This window comes from Leptodactylus fuscus, chromosome 6, assembly GCF_031893055.1.
Source record: "Leptodactylus fuscus isolate aLepFus1 chromosome 6, aLepFus1.hap2, whole genome shotgun sequence".
Lineage (NCBI taxonomy): Eukaryota > Metazoa > Chordata > Amphibia > Anura > Leptodactylidae > Leptodactylus > Leptodactylus fuscus.
The window spans coordinates 130,679,601-130,695,060 of NC_134270.1; the positions used below are offsets into that span (position 1 = coordinate 130,679,601).

The following is a 15,460-nucleotide window of genomic DNA, read 5'->3' on the forward strand; positions in this document are numbered from 1 at the left end:
TTTTGCTGCACGGTGAAATCTGCAAAAATAAAACCCATAAGAAAGTGGCACAAATGTAGTTTTTTCTAATTCTATCCCATTCTGAATTTTTTTTTTCGGCTTCTCAGTACGTCGTATGGAATATTAAATGGTACCTTTATGAAATACAATTTGTCCTGCAAACATTTCGCTCTGTGAATGGAAACATAAATAAAAGTTATGGCTTTTGGAAGGCAAGGAATAAAATATATTAAAAAAAAATTGAGAAATGGCTGTGACTGCAAATTACAGTGAATGTGGACAAAACAATACAAAAACCTATTCTACTTTTGCCTGCAGGTGGAACATCCTTCCACCCCATATATTATTACTGTTTGGTCCACTGGTTGTGGGAGCTCAATGCATCTCTAAGGTCTAACCATCTGTGTGAAGAAATGGGCATATTAGAACTATAACATTTAGCTTTTTCTCCTTTCACTATAAGCAAGATGCAATTTTTGGGGGCAAAACATGTCCTTCAATGAAAATTGGAAAATCTCTAATTTGTCCATGTTTTTTTTTGTAAATCGCAGCATATCAATTGTACCTACGGAAATGCTGATGGTTTCCATATAGGTATAATAGGGACAGAACATTTGCAGGGGAAAACTCTGCAGACTTTCTGTAAAAAAAAAAAAAAAAAAAAAAAAACTCAGCGGAAAAAGAAGCAATGCATTTCCCTCGTGGTCTTTTCCGCAGTGTTTTTTGGCTGTGGCTCGCTACATGGGGCGTTAGCCATAGCGTGGTTTCTCTTGCAGGCATCTTCATAGTGTATAGCAGTGGTCTCCAACCTTTTCATAGAGAAAAACTTTAGTTGTGCTACAAAGATTTACAAAAGTGTAAAACCCTCTGACCTATTATAGCAAGTCATTTTTAATGTCTTAAAAAACCCAACCTCTTCAAATAAATGACAAGACAAGTCAATGTGTGGAATGGATTTTATCAATGCAAATTTCATGACAAATATTACAAAATGAAGATCAGTTATACATACACATAACACACTAAAAACTGAAAAACTGACATAGTTGGGTCTTGCATATTTCTTTTTTTTTAATGTAGATTGTGAGCCCCACATAGAGCTCACAATGTACATTTGTTCCCTATCAGTATGTCTTTTTGGAATATGGGATGGAAATCCATGCAAACACGGGGAGAACATACAGACTACTTGCAGATGGTTTTATGCCCTTGGCGGGATTTGAACACCAGGACTCCAGCGCTGCAAGGCTGCAGTGCTAACCACTGAGCCACCGTGTGGCCCCCTTGGATCTGACTATATCGGCCCCCTTGAATCTGACTATATCGGCTTACATCACCTTCACTTGTCAGGTAAGGTAAAGCAATGTTATTTTTGAAACTTTTTTTGCATAAATCGGTAATACAAAGAAAGAGGGGAGAAGAGGGAGATGTAGCTGCAGTATCTCACTTTATGTTTATTGTTATGGCAGCAAGTGGAGAAACATTGACTCACAGCACAGCTCTTACACCCACTTGGCAAGCATGAAGTGAGAAGATTTTAAACCAACAGAAACAAAATATGCAAGTTAAAAACTTGCTATTACTTCCTAATACATCTTTCAATCCAAATCTCCAGTTGCTTAAGGATTGTGATTTTCTTGAATGACATCAAAGACACAGATAAGGAACACAAAATGCAACTATTTCAGAGCACTAGCAGGAATGATATTTTTTTTTCTACATATGAATATTATAAATGGATTGAGAATTTACTGTAAATTAAAATCTACAATCCTTTGCCCTTGTTTTCAGACTTTAGTAAGGATACATGGAATAGATATAGTCTATTTTGGAATGTGGGTAAGTAGTATAAAGTGTATCTCCAGGTTGGTAGGTGCACAAGCAAATACATTAGGGAACTGCAATATATTGAGAAACGATCCAACTAGCAAATATAAACCAAAGGAAAATCAAATTCCTAGAGGTCATCTCTGTAGCCCTTGCCCAAACTATTTGTTGCAGGCTATAGTCCATGGACAGGATACAGGACTCTGAGAAATCTCTGGGGCTTCTGATTTCTTACTGTAGCTGCAGATTTCTCCTACAGGAACATATTAGGGAGGTATAAAACATCTCTCCCAGATGTCACATGCTCCCTGCAATTGACATGTTCACTTCTGAATGCCATTTTACATAAAGAATTATGTAATGTAACTTTGTAAATATATTGCATTACTGATAGAGAATAGACCACTATAGCTCACAGCAGCTTTTACAATTTTGCAGGTTTCAAAGTTGAAGACTTCCAGCATTCCTTGCATACTCAATGGACCAGATTTATTAATATAGTTAGTGCACACTTAGGCAGTCATAAAAATGCACCAGATTTATCACGCTCTCTGATTCTTGATGATAAATTTGGTGCATCTTTAACCTGTCTAGTCTATAACCGTTTATGCCACCTTATAGTTGGCTTATTCTGAGACACAATTTTGGTGCACGGTGGCACATTTATTTAAGCCATACCCACATTTCTGTCTAGCAAGATGAAATATTTCAGCCCAATCCAGATGTGCCACTTTTACGCCTGTGCCTAGTTTTAACCACAGTAGTAAATCTGGACCAATGTTTGCACAGAACATGCCCTAGTCATATACATTCTGAGAGGTGCACTGTATCTGTTACAGGAAAATGAATGGTCTCTTTGCATTTTCAGAGGTCAGCTTGATATTAATAGTTACTCAACACGTTCCCATGGCACAACAGAACTGGGATTGCAGCTCCGGGCACTATGGTACTGGGTGTTCAAATGTGCAGACAGATTTTAATCCATATTTATATTACAGACCCCTTTAAGTGTCTATTTCAGAATTAGTCTTGTCTATTGAAGATACTATATATTTCAGGGATTAGTGCCATTGAAGTTTATCTATAAAAATTAATGAGCCATGAAAGTAATAAGTGAAAAATTATAAGAAATAAAAATCATTACATATAAGAAAAATATGACTGGCATAAAATCATGGCTGTTACCCTCTTCTCCATTTCCACTTCATAAACACTTCATACCCTCTTCCAGCAAGTTATAGATAGCTCATCTATTTTTGCTACCTATAAAATTTGCTACAATTTATGTAAAAACAGCTCAGCACATTATCCTAAATACAGATAGTTAGCTGTATGAGGGTGTTCTCGATATATAATGTACACAAGTCTTTAAGGAATCTTCCCAGAACAGAGACTACGAGAAGAAATGATAGGCAACATCAGTAGTCACATGTATAATAGACATAGGGGCTGAAAGTAAAAGTATGAGGGTGCTACATTCAGTGGTGCTCATTCTCCAGTGTAACCTTCCCCTCCAGGAAGGCGCCTCCATTTAGTTGTCCAAGGAGCCGCTGCCCTTGTTCCTCCGACTTAGAGGGAAGGCAGATTTATTCTGGGGCTGTGTCATTTTACTAGCCAGAAATACAAAAGGCTCGATCAGGGTACGCCTCTCACCCACTGACACTTCCCACAGTTTCACCTTTTCAGCCTTGGCCCACTGCTGAGCTGCATCATGGTCTACGCGCCTCTGGTCCTGGAGATCACATTTGTTCCCCAAAACAACAATAGTGACCTAATAAATGAAAAGACAAATATGTCATTGCAATACAAAATAAAGTGCAGTGTTAAGCAAGGAAATGCAAGGGGTCATCAGACAATTTGTCAGAACAGGGATAGGACGGATTAAAGTGGTTATCCAGGATTAGAAAACATGACTGCCTTCTTTCACGCTGGGACTCAGCTGCAGCATGGCCCTGTGATCAGAAGTAAAAAAATGGAGGTCTTTATGAAAAAAAATCAGCTATGGTTTCTAATCCTGAACACATATATATATATATATATATATATATATATATATATATATATATATATATATATATATTACAATTAGATAATTACTCATAGATTTCCCTTTGCTCCCTTAACAGTGGTCAATCTCTGGCTACAGCGGGGACCCACCTCACCAAATGCTTGGCTGAGTGATGTTTCCTGTGTGACAAGACAGGACCAGAAGGAAGAGGCTAACAGGAACATGGAAAGCATTGGAAGGAGAGTGGTGGTGGTGGTGGGGGGGTGTGAGCGAGGCAAATGTTGTTCTTTTCTGTTTTAAAACCCATTCTGAGTATTAAAAAAAAAAAATCAGGGCTATAATGTCGGTAGACCAAATCGCTGACTCGGTCTCCTCCATATTTCCATAGAGTCAACTGACGGAGTGTTCTGGGCAGCTAAGCATTACAGCATTGCTCAGGAGGAGGCGGGGAAAGCTCCAATTATGTCAATTGTGGGAGGGGTATTAAGTTAGAGGAAGATCTCTTTGCAATGCTCAGCCATCCCAGAACACGCTCCTGATGATTCATTTGTATAGGAATAAAATGCAGATTTTGGTCGAAATTAAGAAGTCATTCTACAAACAGATTCTATCACTGTGATCACGGCTCTAAGCCCGATAAGGTACTAGGGCTGGTTTAAGAATGATTTTGGCACTGACAGACTCCCTTTAAGATCATTGCTCTCATCCGATTTAGGGTGAAAGTAACAAACCTTAAAAATGGAAATGGAACTTAGCCCAACTGTATGTGGATAGAGACAAAAAAAAAAAAAAAAAAAAGCAAACAAAAAAAAACACCTTTCTTGTCATCCCATTCAAATCCCTTTAATAAAAATAATGAACATCCAAGCAGGCAGAGCTGTGCTATATAATCATCATATCATGAAGTATCTCCTCAGAATGGGATCACTTTACCTCCTTCTTATCCTTAGACCTATCAATCTCCTTCTTCAAGGCCTCCACCCGTTTGAAGGACTCCTTGTTGTCCACACTGTACACCAGTACATATCCGTCAGTTCCTGAGAAGCAATGTTTGGGAAGTTCAGTTCCATCCCTTAGACCTCGTGTATCATAAAAGCGAACCTGTTCTCGTACACCACGGTCTGTCTCAACGGATCCTATGTATATATCCTCCTGGGTCTCCATCATGTCTGATCCTATAAGACAAAAGAGCAATCCAATAGGTAATGTGAAACACCAGTAAAAAAAAATTTATGGTGGATGGAAGAGTACGGACCAGAACAAAACTCATTCCCCAAAAACCCAACGATAATGTTGTCTCTCACACTACATTTTAAGTATCCTTTCCAAATTGAACTTACCAACCACATGGTTTCCATAGAGCAGCTGCTCCAAGATGGAGGTTTTACCTACTGCATTTTGCCCACATATTACGACCTTGCAGCTTTTCCCCATTTTCCTAGACAAAAAAGCAAAAAAACAAAGATTCACAGCAAAGAATAAAAGAGATCTAGGTTTTCGTAACATGACTGGATTATATCCGCTTTCCTACTGAATTCCAGTGCGTCCATGAACTAGATGTCATCTAGGGGTTGGGGGTGAAAAATATAGGAAATGGAAACAAAACACAACATGCAAACTGCTGAGACAGTGAGATGGGAAAACCCCTTTAAGACTGGCATAGAAGGGAACTGTCAGCTGTCTCGCATAGCCCAACAAAGGGTCCATTCACACTGAGTTTTTTGGCGAGGATTTTGGCGCTGAAAATACACGTGAAAAAAAGCTTCCCATTACGAGGCTTTTTTCTCAGCGCTGAAATTCCACACCAAATTCCTCACCATTTTCCTCAGTGTGAATGCACCCTAAATGTCCTAAAGTCAAGATCCACACAGACATAATATACGCTTATCAAAGATACAAGTTTCATGGCTGGAATGAGCTTTTCAGTTGAAAAATCCGGATGTACTAGGCTAGGTTCACATCAGCGCTGGGAGTCAGCAGCTAAATCTGCCGAAATTCAGTGGAGGGAAAAGTCCTGCACAGAGGAGGTTTCTCTCCGCTGGTTTCAGTATAAAAACGGCAGAAACCCGACACACCCCATTTTAGTCTATAGGTTTCACAACAGATCCGAGCAACAGAAAGCACAGCACAAGCATGAACCACATCTGCCAGAGCAGATCTTCTCCCAATATAGAAAGACATGTCCTATGGACAGTAATTTGCAGCGGCCACAAAAGAAGATGGTGTTCCCACAAATGTGGCCCTGCCCTGAGTGCACCAAACAGATAATATACAGAGCCTTGTGAAAGTATTCGGCCCCCTTGAACTTTTCAACCTTTTGCCACATTTCAGGCTTCAACCATAAAGATATCAAATTTTAATTTTTTTGGGGAAGAATCAACAAGTTGTGAAGTGGAACGAAATTTATTGGATATTTTAAACTTTTTTAACAACTAAAAAACTGAAAACTGGGGTGTGCAAAATTATTCGGTCCCTTTACTTTCAGCGCAGCAAACTCACTCCGTTCAGTTCATTGAGAATCTCTGAATGATCCAATGTTGTCCAAAATGACTGATGATGATGAATGCACCTGCTCTGTCTCAGGGTTCTGTTTGAAGTTCAGAGAGCATCATGAAGACCAAGGAACACACCAGGCAGGTCCGAGATACTGTTATGAAGAAGTTTAAAGCCGGATTTGGATACAAACAGATTTCCCAAGCTTTAAACATCCCAAGGAGCACTGTGCAAGCAATCATATTGAAATGGAAGGAGTATCAGACCACTGCAAATCTACCAAGACCTGGCTGTCCCTCTAAACTTTCATCTCAAACAAGGAAAAGACTGATCAGAGATTCAGCCAAGAGGCCCATGATCACTCTGGATGAACTGCAGAGAACTGCAGCTGAGGTGGGAGAGTCTGTCCATAGGACAACAATCAGTCAAACACTGCACAAATCTGGCCTTTATGGAAGAGGGGCAAGAAGAAAGCCATTTCTCAAAGATATCCATAAAAAGTCTTGCGTAAAGTTTGCCACAAGCCACCTGGGAGACACCAAACATGTGGAAGAAGGTGCTCTGGTCTGATGGAACCAAAATCAAACTTTTTGGCCACAATGCAAAACAATATGTTTGGTGTAAAAGCAACACAGCTCATCACCCTGAACACACCATCTCCACTGTCACACATGGTGGTGGCAGTATCATGGTTTGTGGCTGCTTTTCTTCAGCAGGGACAGGGAAGATGGATAAAATTGATGGGAAGATGCGCTGAGAAAAAAGCCTCGTAATGGGAAGCTTTTTTTCACGTGTATTTTCAGCGCCAAATACAGGACCATTCTGGAAGAAAACCTGTTGGAGTCTGCAAAAGACCTGAGACTGGGACGCAGATTTATCTCCCAACAAGACAATGATGCAAAACATAAAGCAAAATCTACAATGGAATGGTTCACAAATAACTGTATCCAGGTGTTAGAATGGCCAAGTCACAGTCCTGACCTGAATCCAATCGAGAATCTGTGGAAAGAGATGAAACCTGCTGTTCACAAACGCTCTCATCCAACCTCACTGAGCTCCAGCTGTTTTGTAAGGAAGACTGGGCAAGAATTTCAGTCTCACAATGTGCAAAACTGATAGAGACAAACCCCAAGCGACTTGTACCTGTAATCGCAGCAAAAGGTGACGCTACAAAGTATTACCGCAAGGGGGCCAAATAATTTTGCACGCCCCACTTTTCAGTTTTTTATTTGTAAAAAAAAGTTTAAAATATCCAATAAATTTCGTTCCATTTCACAATTGTGTCCCACTTGTTGTTGATTCTTCCTCCAAAAATTAGCTTCCTGCTGTACAGCCTCCTGTGTAGCTGCTACACTAACTCCCTCTCACTCAGTCCCCGCCAGGAAGGCTTGGTAAGTATTGATGGGATAGGGAACAGTGACGGTGACATTCCGTTTTGGAAGCAGTGAAACGGAATTTCACTGGATTATCAGAAAGTGTCCCTGGGATGGTCACATGACCGCTCCAAGAATATGGGTAATTATAGTTTGGTTTTTTTTAATTTAAGTAAATTAGAAGTTAGGTGGGGGGAGGGAGTTTAGTTATTAAAGGGGTTGTCCCATGTCGCATACTCACCAGTCTTCGTTTCTTTGAAATCTTCAGTCTTCCGGCTTTGTTTTGTCATTGGTGGGTGGGGTCACATATGCAAAGCCAAGCGGCGAGATGCCGCCGTCCCTGCGTGCACGCTCATAGACTAGTCTAGCCTTCACAATGCAAATACAGTTGGGTCTGTATTCACATTGTGAAGGCTAGAACTGGTGTATGAGCGTGCACGCAGGGCCGGCGGCATCTCGCCGCTTGGCTTTGCATATGTGACCCTGGAGCGGAATAACAGCATCGCTTCTGCCGCTGCTTGCTTCATGCAGGGCAGAAGCATAGCGATGTTGCTGGCTTTACCTGTGCCGGCGTCTAACTGTCCCCGGCATCTGCCTCTCTATTACAAAGCATGCCAGGGAGTGTTAGACGCCGGCACAGGTGAAGCCAGCAACATCGCTATGCTTCTGCCCTGCATGAAGCAAGCAGCGGCAGAAGCGATGCTGTTATTCCGCTCCTCCGCCCGCTCCGGGCAGAAGCATAGCGATGTTGCTGGCTTCACCTGTGCCGGCGTCTAACCCTGCATTGGCGGCCCCTTCCCCCAAAGGGTAAACTACTACCCCCCCCCCCTCCTGTGCACTTAGCCCCTCCTCCCGAGAGCAGCAGACACATCACTTGACTCAGAAGCAGCTAGGTCAGGGCTGTGGCCACAAAAAAAATGAATAGAGTGATATAGTGGACAAACAAAGCAGTTTTGCTGAAGCAATGTATTTAGGAAAAGTCTTACATTCACATTAACAAGCATTACAGATAGGATCCTTGTGACGGGACAACCCCTTTAATTATCAGTTTATCCTGGACAACCCCTTTAAGACTAAGCCCCCAGGAAAAACTGCAGCGACATCACCACATGGGGCCCCAGCCTTAAGGTTTTTCCAGAACCAATATATTGATGGCCTATGCTTAATATAGGCTAATAATATCAGACTGGAAAGTTACGACTTTCAGCAGCTCGGTGTTTTCCAGGAGCAGCTGTGTGAGCACTGCGGCTTTTTCAATATTTTGGACAATCTCTTTAATACCACGTTAAAGACCTTGGGTGCCAGCACTTTGCTGATGTCCACAGACTCCGATGCCTGGTGCTTCTGCCAGGTAGACTCTCTCTTATGCCTGGCTGTGCCACAGGATGTGGACATTAGGGTTCATTTCTATGAAGTTTTTAACATCTGTTTAGCAAATGCAAAAACCTAAGGCAAACAGATGGCCATCCGTTTACACAGAGAACAATGTAAGATGTTGAAACAGATCCTTCTGTCTGCATTCACTCTAATGTAAAAAACATGATAGAAGCTTCCTGTACACATCAAGAAGTCCTGCATGCATGAAAGATTCCATCATGTTGTTTTACATTGGAGTGAATGCAGACGGAGGGTCAGTCTCTGTATTACTGTACAAGTCTACTGCTCAGATCCTACGAGGGATGAGAGCACCAGACTACGACAGAACGTCTATCTGATGTCAGGCCAAGTTTGCAGTGAAATGCAGTCATGTCTTGGATTTATTCTGTTCTGATGATGCACAGATGATTATACAGCCGGTCCTATCTTGTGTCATATTATTTATTATGCTTACTTATATAGCACCGTCATATTCCGCAGCGCTTTACAGACATTGACAGTTACTGTCCCATATAGGGCTCACAATCTACATTCCCTATCAGTATGTCTTTGGTGTGTGGGAGGAAACCGGAGTACCTGGAGGAAACCCACGCAAACACGGGGAGAACATACAAACTCCTTGCAGATGTTGTCCTTGGCAGGATTTGAACCCAGGACTCTAGCACTGCAAGGCTGCAGTGTTAACCACTGAGCCACCGTGCTGCTCATAGGAAAGCAATGAATCTGAAGCCCCCATAGACGTGAATACATCATGGCATGCACTCGCTTCTTGTAGTCCCACTCGGTCACGTGCATGGGGTCTAATAATGGTCATGTGAACGTAGCATTATTTGCAACCAAGGTGGTATTAATAGTGATGTGTAGACTACTGTGGCTGCATTATTGAGGTGGGGTTGTCGCAGGGTTATTGCTCTTATGAGGACACTGGGGTTCTCTCCATTACAAGTACATTTGGTCCAGGGATTTCCGATGATGGATCCAGTGACATTGGAACTGCCGAGTCATGTGATCTGAGGTAGTGTTCGACCTCCCTATATATAAAGAGCCCCGTAACATGAACTAACTGTGAGATTGGGGAATGGGGAGCAAATACTGCCTGGCATGACACGACCCGGGGATGGTGACATCACATAGACCTCCGGGTCAATCATCAGCATCCACTGGACCAGATAAGTAAATGAAAACTTCATGGGAACCCCTTTATTGGTGTCCTTGTTATGAGGGCACTGCATCTCGCACTTTACAGGCCGCGCAGCAGATATGACTTCTTACAGGTCACCGTGGCTAGCACGTTATTGGTCGCTGGAGCGTCACTCGCACAGAGAAATTTGGCGCTGATTTTGAGGTGATGGGAGGCAGAGACGGACACAGGACACGCAAAAAAATAAGCGTCCTGCTCAATCCTGTAACATAACCCACACCCTGCGCCACTCCGATGAAAGGCCCATTCACTTGGGGCCAAGCGGAGAGTTAAAGGGGCAGTAGAAAGCCTGAAAGTGGAGACGAATCTGAGACACAAGTTCACCTCAAATTCCGCTACACAGTCTGCAATGTGAACTCGCCCTTATACTAAATGTAGCAACATTTTCGGATCATACTGTGCCCCAGCACAATCCCTGCCCCTGTTCTCCTCCAGCAGCCCCCACCCTTATACCACAGGCAGGACACTGCAGTGATACAGACTGCCATCTGCCCCGTATGTCCCACCATACAGCCAAGCATTAGGTTACCGCTCCCCACACAGCAGCCTGAGGATACCGGGGAGGGCGCCATCACTATGGCAGCGTCACGTACCTTCTCCTCGGTAACAAGCAGCTCACTAGGACAAGCTTCCGGCTTCCTGCAAAACAAAGGAAACGAGGAGAAGGACTGAACGCCGGCGCCACCTAGTGGCAGAGCCGGAGAAGACACCTCTAGTGACAATAATAAGCCCCTACTGCTAACATAGGACTGACCTACAGAATATAGTACTGAATGGGGAACCTAGAAGAATCCTGAAAGCCAGGATCCCAGTCACACTTATCCATACCTCCCAACTTATGAAGAGCAGAAAGAGGGACAAAAAGTGCCACCCACTTTTATGTTGACTCCGCCCATTCTCGTTCATTTTTCATGTGCTCAGTGCTCCCACACAGTATAATCCAACTACAGTCACCCGTAAATTATATGCCCCCCCTCCATCTCTCCCCCAGATTCATATAATCCCTTCATCCGCCCCCAGTTTCATGTCCCCTCCATCTCTGCCCCCTGATTCATGTCCCCCCTCCATCTCTGCCCCCAGATTCATGTCCCCCCTCCATCTCTGCCCCCAGATTCATGTCCCCTCCATCTCTGCCCCCAGATTCATGTCCCTCCATCTCTGCCCCCAGATTCATGTCCCCCCATCTCTGCCCCCAGATACATGTCCCCCCATCTCTGCCCACAGTTTCATGTCTTTTTCCCACCCTTCATCTGCCCACAGTTTCATGTCCCCCCATCTCTGCCCCCAGATTCATGTCCCCCCATCTCTGCACCCAGTTTCATGTCCCCCCATCTCTGCCCCCAGATTCATGTCCCCCCATCTCTGCACCCAGTTTCATGTCCCCCCATCTCTGCCCCCTGATTCATGTCCCCCCTCCATCTCTGCCCCCAGATTCATGTGACCCCATCTCTGCCCCCAGATTCATGTCCCCCCATCTCTGCCCCCGATTCAGGTCCCCCCAATTCATGTCCCCCCATCTCTGCCCCCAGATTCATGTCCCTCCATCTCTGCCCCCAGATTCATGTCCCCCCTCCATCTCTTCCCCCAGATTCATGTCCCCCCCATCTCTGCCCCCAGATTCATGTCCCCCCATCTCTGCCCCCAGATTCATGTCCCCCCATCTCTGCCCCCAGATTCATGTCCTCTCCATCTCTGCCCACAGTTTCATGTCTTTTTCCCACCCTTCATCTGCCCACAGTTTCATGTCTTTTTCCCACCCTTCATCTGCCCACAGTTTCATGTCCCCCCATCTCTGCCCCCAGATTCATGTCCCCCCATCTCTGCCCCCAGTTTCATGTCCCCCCATCTCTGCCCTCAGATTCAGGTCCCCCAAATTCATGTCCCCCCATCTCTGCCCCCAGATTCATGTCCCTCCATCTCTGCCCCCAGATTCATGTCCCCCTCCATCTCTTCCCCCAGATTCATGTCCCCTCATCTCTGCCCCCAGATTCATGTTGCCGGGCCCCTAATGTCCCGGCCCTGTGGCAGCTGTTACCACTGCTACCCCGGTAGTTACGCCCCTGCACTGGACACCTGATGATGCATTCACCCCACAGAGACGTGTTAGTATTTACACAGGGAAGATGCTGCCAGGTAGTTCAGCTTTGCTCTTCTCTACGCTGGACTGGATTGCAGAGGAGGGGGAGGGCTCATAGGTCACGAGCTCAGTCTCCTCTCCCGGCTCAACACAGAGTGAGCAGTGGGGGGGGAGGAGATGCAGCAGAGAGCCCGGGGATCGGGGAAAAGTGAGCTTTTAAAGAGAAAACACTCAGGGGCAGAGCGGGTCAAGCTCTAAGCTGTTCTGGACGGCGGGACAGGACTGCAAAAGCATGACTGTCCTGCTAAAATTGGGACGGTTGTTAGGTATGCTTATCTAGTGTCAGTCTGCCTTCTATTACATTGTGTCATACATATTACGTCTTGGATGGCTGATTGAACAATCTTACCATTAAAGTGGCTTTTCACAAAATTTTCCATAAATATCTGATAGATGTCCAGAGGTGGGACCCATATCTATGTCTATTTTGAGTACTGCTACTGCCCATTCATCTATGGTTGGGTTGTACAGAAACAGTGTATCTCTGAGCTACACTCTATCCATAATTCCCATTTCTATTGGAGTAACCGAAACACCATAGTTCAGAGTTTACACTGTTTCTGTACAGCCCAGCCATAGCTGAAAGTCTTCTCAGTGAGGTTGCGGCCAAGTAACAAACTCACACTCACCTGGCTGGGCCTGTACCATTGGTCTTGCCAACCTTTGGGAAGCCTTCCCTCGCACATTACCTTTCAGGTGCCCATCCCTGACACTCACAAGGGTGAGATGTTTTACAGGAAAGAAAGATTATGAATGATAATCTCTTTTCCCTTAGCCCAAACAGCAGCACAACTGGGGTATTCCTGCCCCTATGAGCTGTTAGGACAGGTGGAATTTTTAATTACCTAACAGCTTTGACCCCTATAAGAGGCCGGAAGACATGCTCCTCCCTTGTGTTAGTATCAAGTATAACACATAAAGAATCTGTACAACAGTACCTCCTAGGGAGGGAGCCTTGTGCTGCTGTTTGGGCTAAGGGAAAACAGATTATCATTCATAATCCTTCTTTCCCCCTACGCCCAACAGCAGCACAACTGGGGATTTAGCAAGTATTGTTTCCCCTAGGGCGGGACCTCCTGGCAGGCTGATGCCAAGACGGAGTGTCCAAATGCTGTAGCATCGGCCGTACGCCAGTCCAGTCTGTAATGTTTGGCAAAAGTCAATTGTGAGCTCCAAGAGGCTGCCGCACATATTTGCTCCAAGGAGAGGAACCGTGTCTCTGCCCAAGATGTTGCCACTGCTCGGGTGGCATGGGCTCGTAAAAATTTTGGAACAGGAAGCTCTTGGGCCTGTAGGGAACAGCTAATGGCCTCTCTGATCCATCTTGACAGGGTTGCCTTGGATGCTTTAGAGCCTCTATTGTTGCCAAACACATTGACTAGAAGATTCTCTGATCTTCGGAATGGTGCTGTACGGTCTAGGTAAATACGTAGTGCTCTTACCAGATCCAGTGTGTGTAGCTTCTCCTCCTACTCCGAAGCAGGCAAGGGAAAGAAAGCCGGCAAGGCAATTACCTGGTTGGTATTCTGAAGTGTGGGTACCTTTGGCAAGAATCCTGGGATGAACCTCAGCTGCACCCTGTCTGGAAAGAAGGTTATGAAGGGCTCAGAGGCCGCTAGGGCCTGTAGTTCACCAACTCTCTTAGCGGAGGATATTGCCAGCAGGAAAGTCACTTTGAATGACAGGTACTTCCAATCCACTTCAGATAAGGGTTCGAAGGGGGGCGCACAGAGCCCTTGTAGAACCGCGGCCAGGTCCCACCTTGGGACAGGGGGCCGTATCTGGGGGGCGGAGCCTGGAAGCCCCCCTAAGGAACTGTTTGACAAGAGGATCTTGAGATAACCGTGTCTCCAGGAGAGCAGATAGAGCTGACACTTGAACCTTGATGGTGGCAGGTGCTAGTCCTCTCTCCAGGCCGTTCTGTAAGAATTCAAGGACTGCATCTCTGTCTGGATCGCGGTGGCTGCCTGTACACCAATCTCGGAAAATCTGGGCGATCCTGTGGTAGCTCTGATTGGTTGCCTCTGCTCTTGAATGGGCTAAGGTACTTAGCACTCCCTGGGACAATCCTCTGTCTGCGCGTATGGCGCGGTTAACCTCCAGGCAGTGAGGTTGAATTTGTCTAGGCCCAGGCAAGGCCGACTGTTCAGTGACACCAGGTTCCTGACTGGTGGAAGCCTCCAGTAGTTCCCCTGACTCATAAGGATAAGGTAGGTGAACCATGCCCTTTTTTTTTTTTTTTTTTTTTTAATTCAAGAAGTTTTATTGGTTTTTTCAAAAATTTTATGGGGATACAGAAAAAAGAAAAGGGGGAAGGGGAACAGGGTGGAACATCAATAGCTAACAACACATGCAAGGCGCATATGACATACATTGTATACGGCAACATGCAAAAAGCTAAGTAAGGCAAACCTAAGATACATAACTATCAACTGTAAACCTAGGAAGATTCAGTCTAGATAGTCCTATTGTGTAAGCGCCCATGCGAAGTAAAGAGAGAGAGTAGGAGGAGGAGAGGAGGGGGAGGAGGGGGAGGGAGGTGCCGAAACAAAAGGGATCAGGTTGCGGACAAACCTAAAAGTCCAGTCATTTCAGGGTATATCAACCGCAGATGGGGTGTGTTGTTTTCCAGTAATCATGCCATGGCTTCCAAACCTTGACATATTTGTCATGTGTCCTTCGAGACCAGCTGAGCAGTTCTTCCAACCTCGAGATCTCGTTTACAGTGTTTTCCCAAAGCGACAAGGGAGGTGTCGCGGTTTGCAGCCAGTACCGTGGAATCAGGAGTTTGGCCGCAGCAAGCAGTAGTGTGACGAGCTTATCTTTTTCAGGTTTATAGGTGGGATTCGGGTGAGCCAAGAACAGTGTCGCAGGCGTAAGGTCAAAGGGTGCCTCAATGACCGTTCTAATGCGGTCAGTCACCTCCGACCAATAATCCGCGACAGCTGGGCAAGTCCACCACAAGTGTAGATACGTGCCGACCTGTTGGGAGCACCTCCAGCAATGGGGGTTATCGCTGAGTCCACGCCTAGCCATCCATTCAG

At 45.0% G+C, this 15,460-nt stretch overlaps 1 protein-coding gene across 1 annotated transcript; it reads right to left on the minus strand.

Moving 5' to 3' along the window:
* Positions 1–944: 944 nt before the first annotated feature.
* On the minus strand, positions 945–10,934 carry NKIRAS2 (NFKB inhibitor interacting Ras like 2). Its single transcript, XM_075278393.1, has 4 exons — positions 10,873–10,934; positions 5,176–5,273; positions 4,769–5,010; positions 945–3,598 (listed from the first exon to the last, which is right to left on the minus strand). The coding sequence occupies exons 2-4, from the start codon at positions 5,267–5,269 to the stop codon at positions 3,359–3,361; spliced, it is 576 nt and encodes a 191-aa protein (XP_075134494.1). The 5' UTR covers positions 5,270–5,273; positions 10,873–10,934; the 3' UTR covers positions 945–3,358.
* Between the last annotated feature and the right edge of the window lie 4,526 nt (positions 10,935–15,460).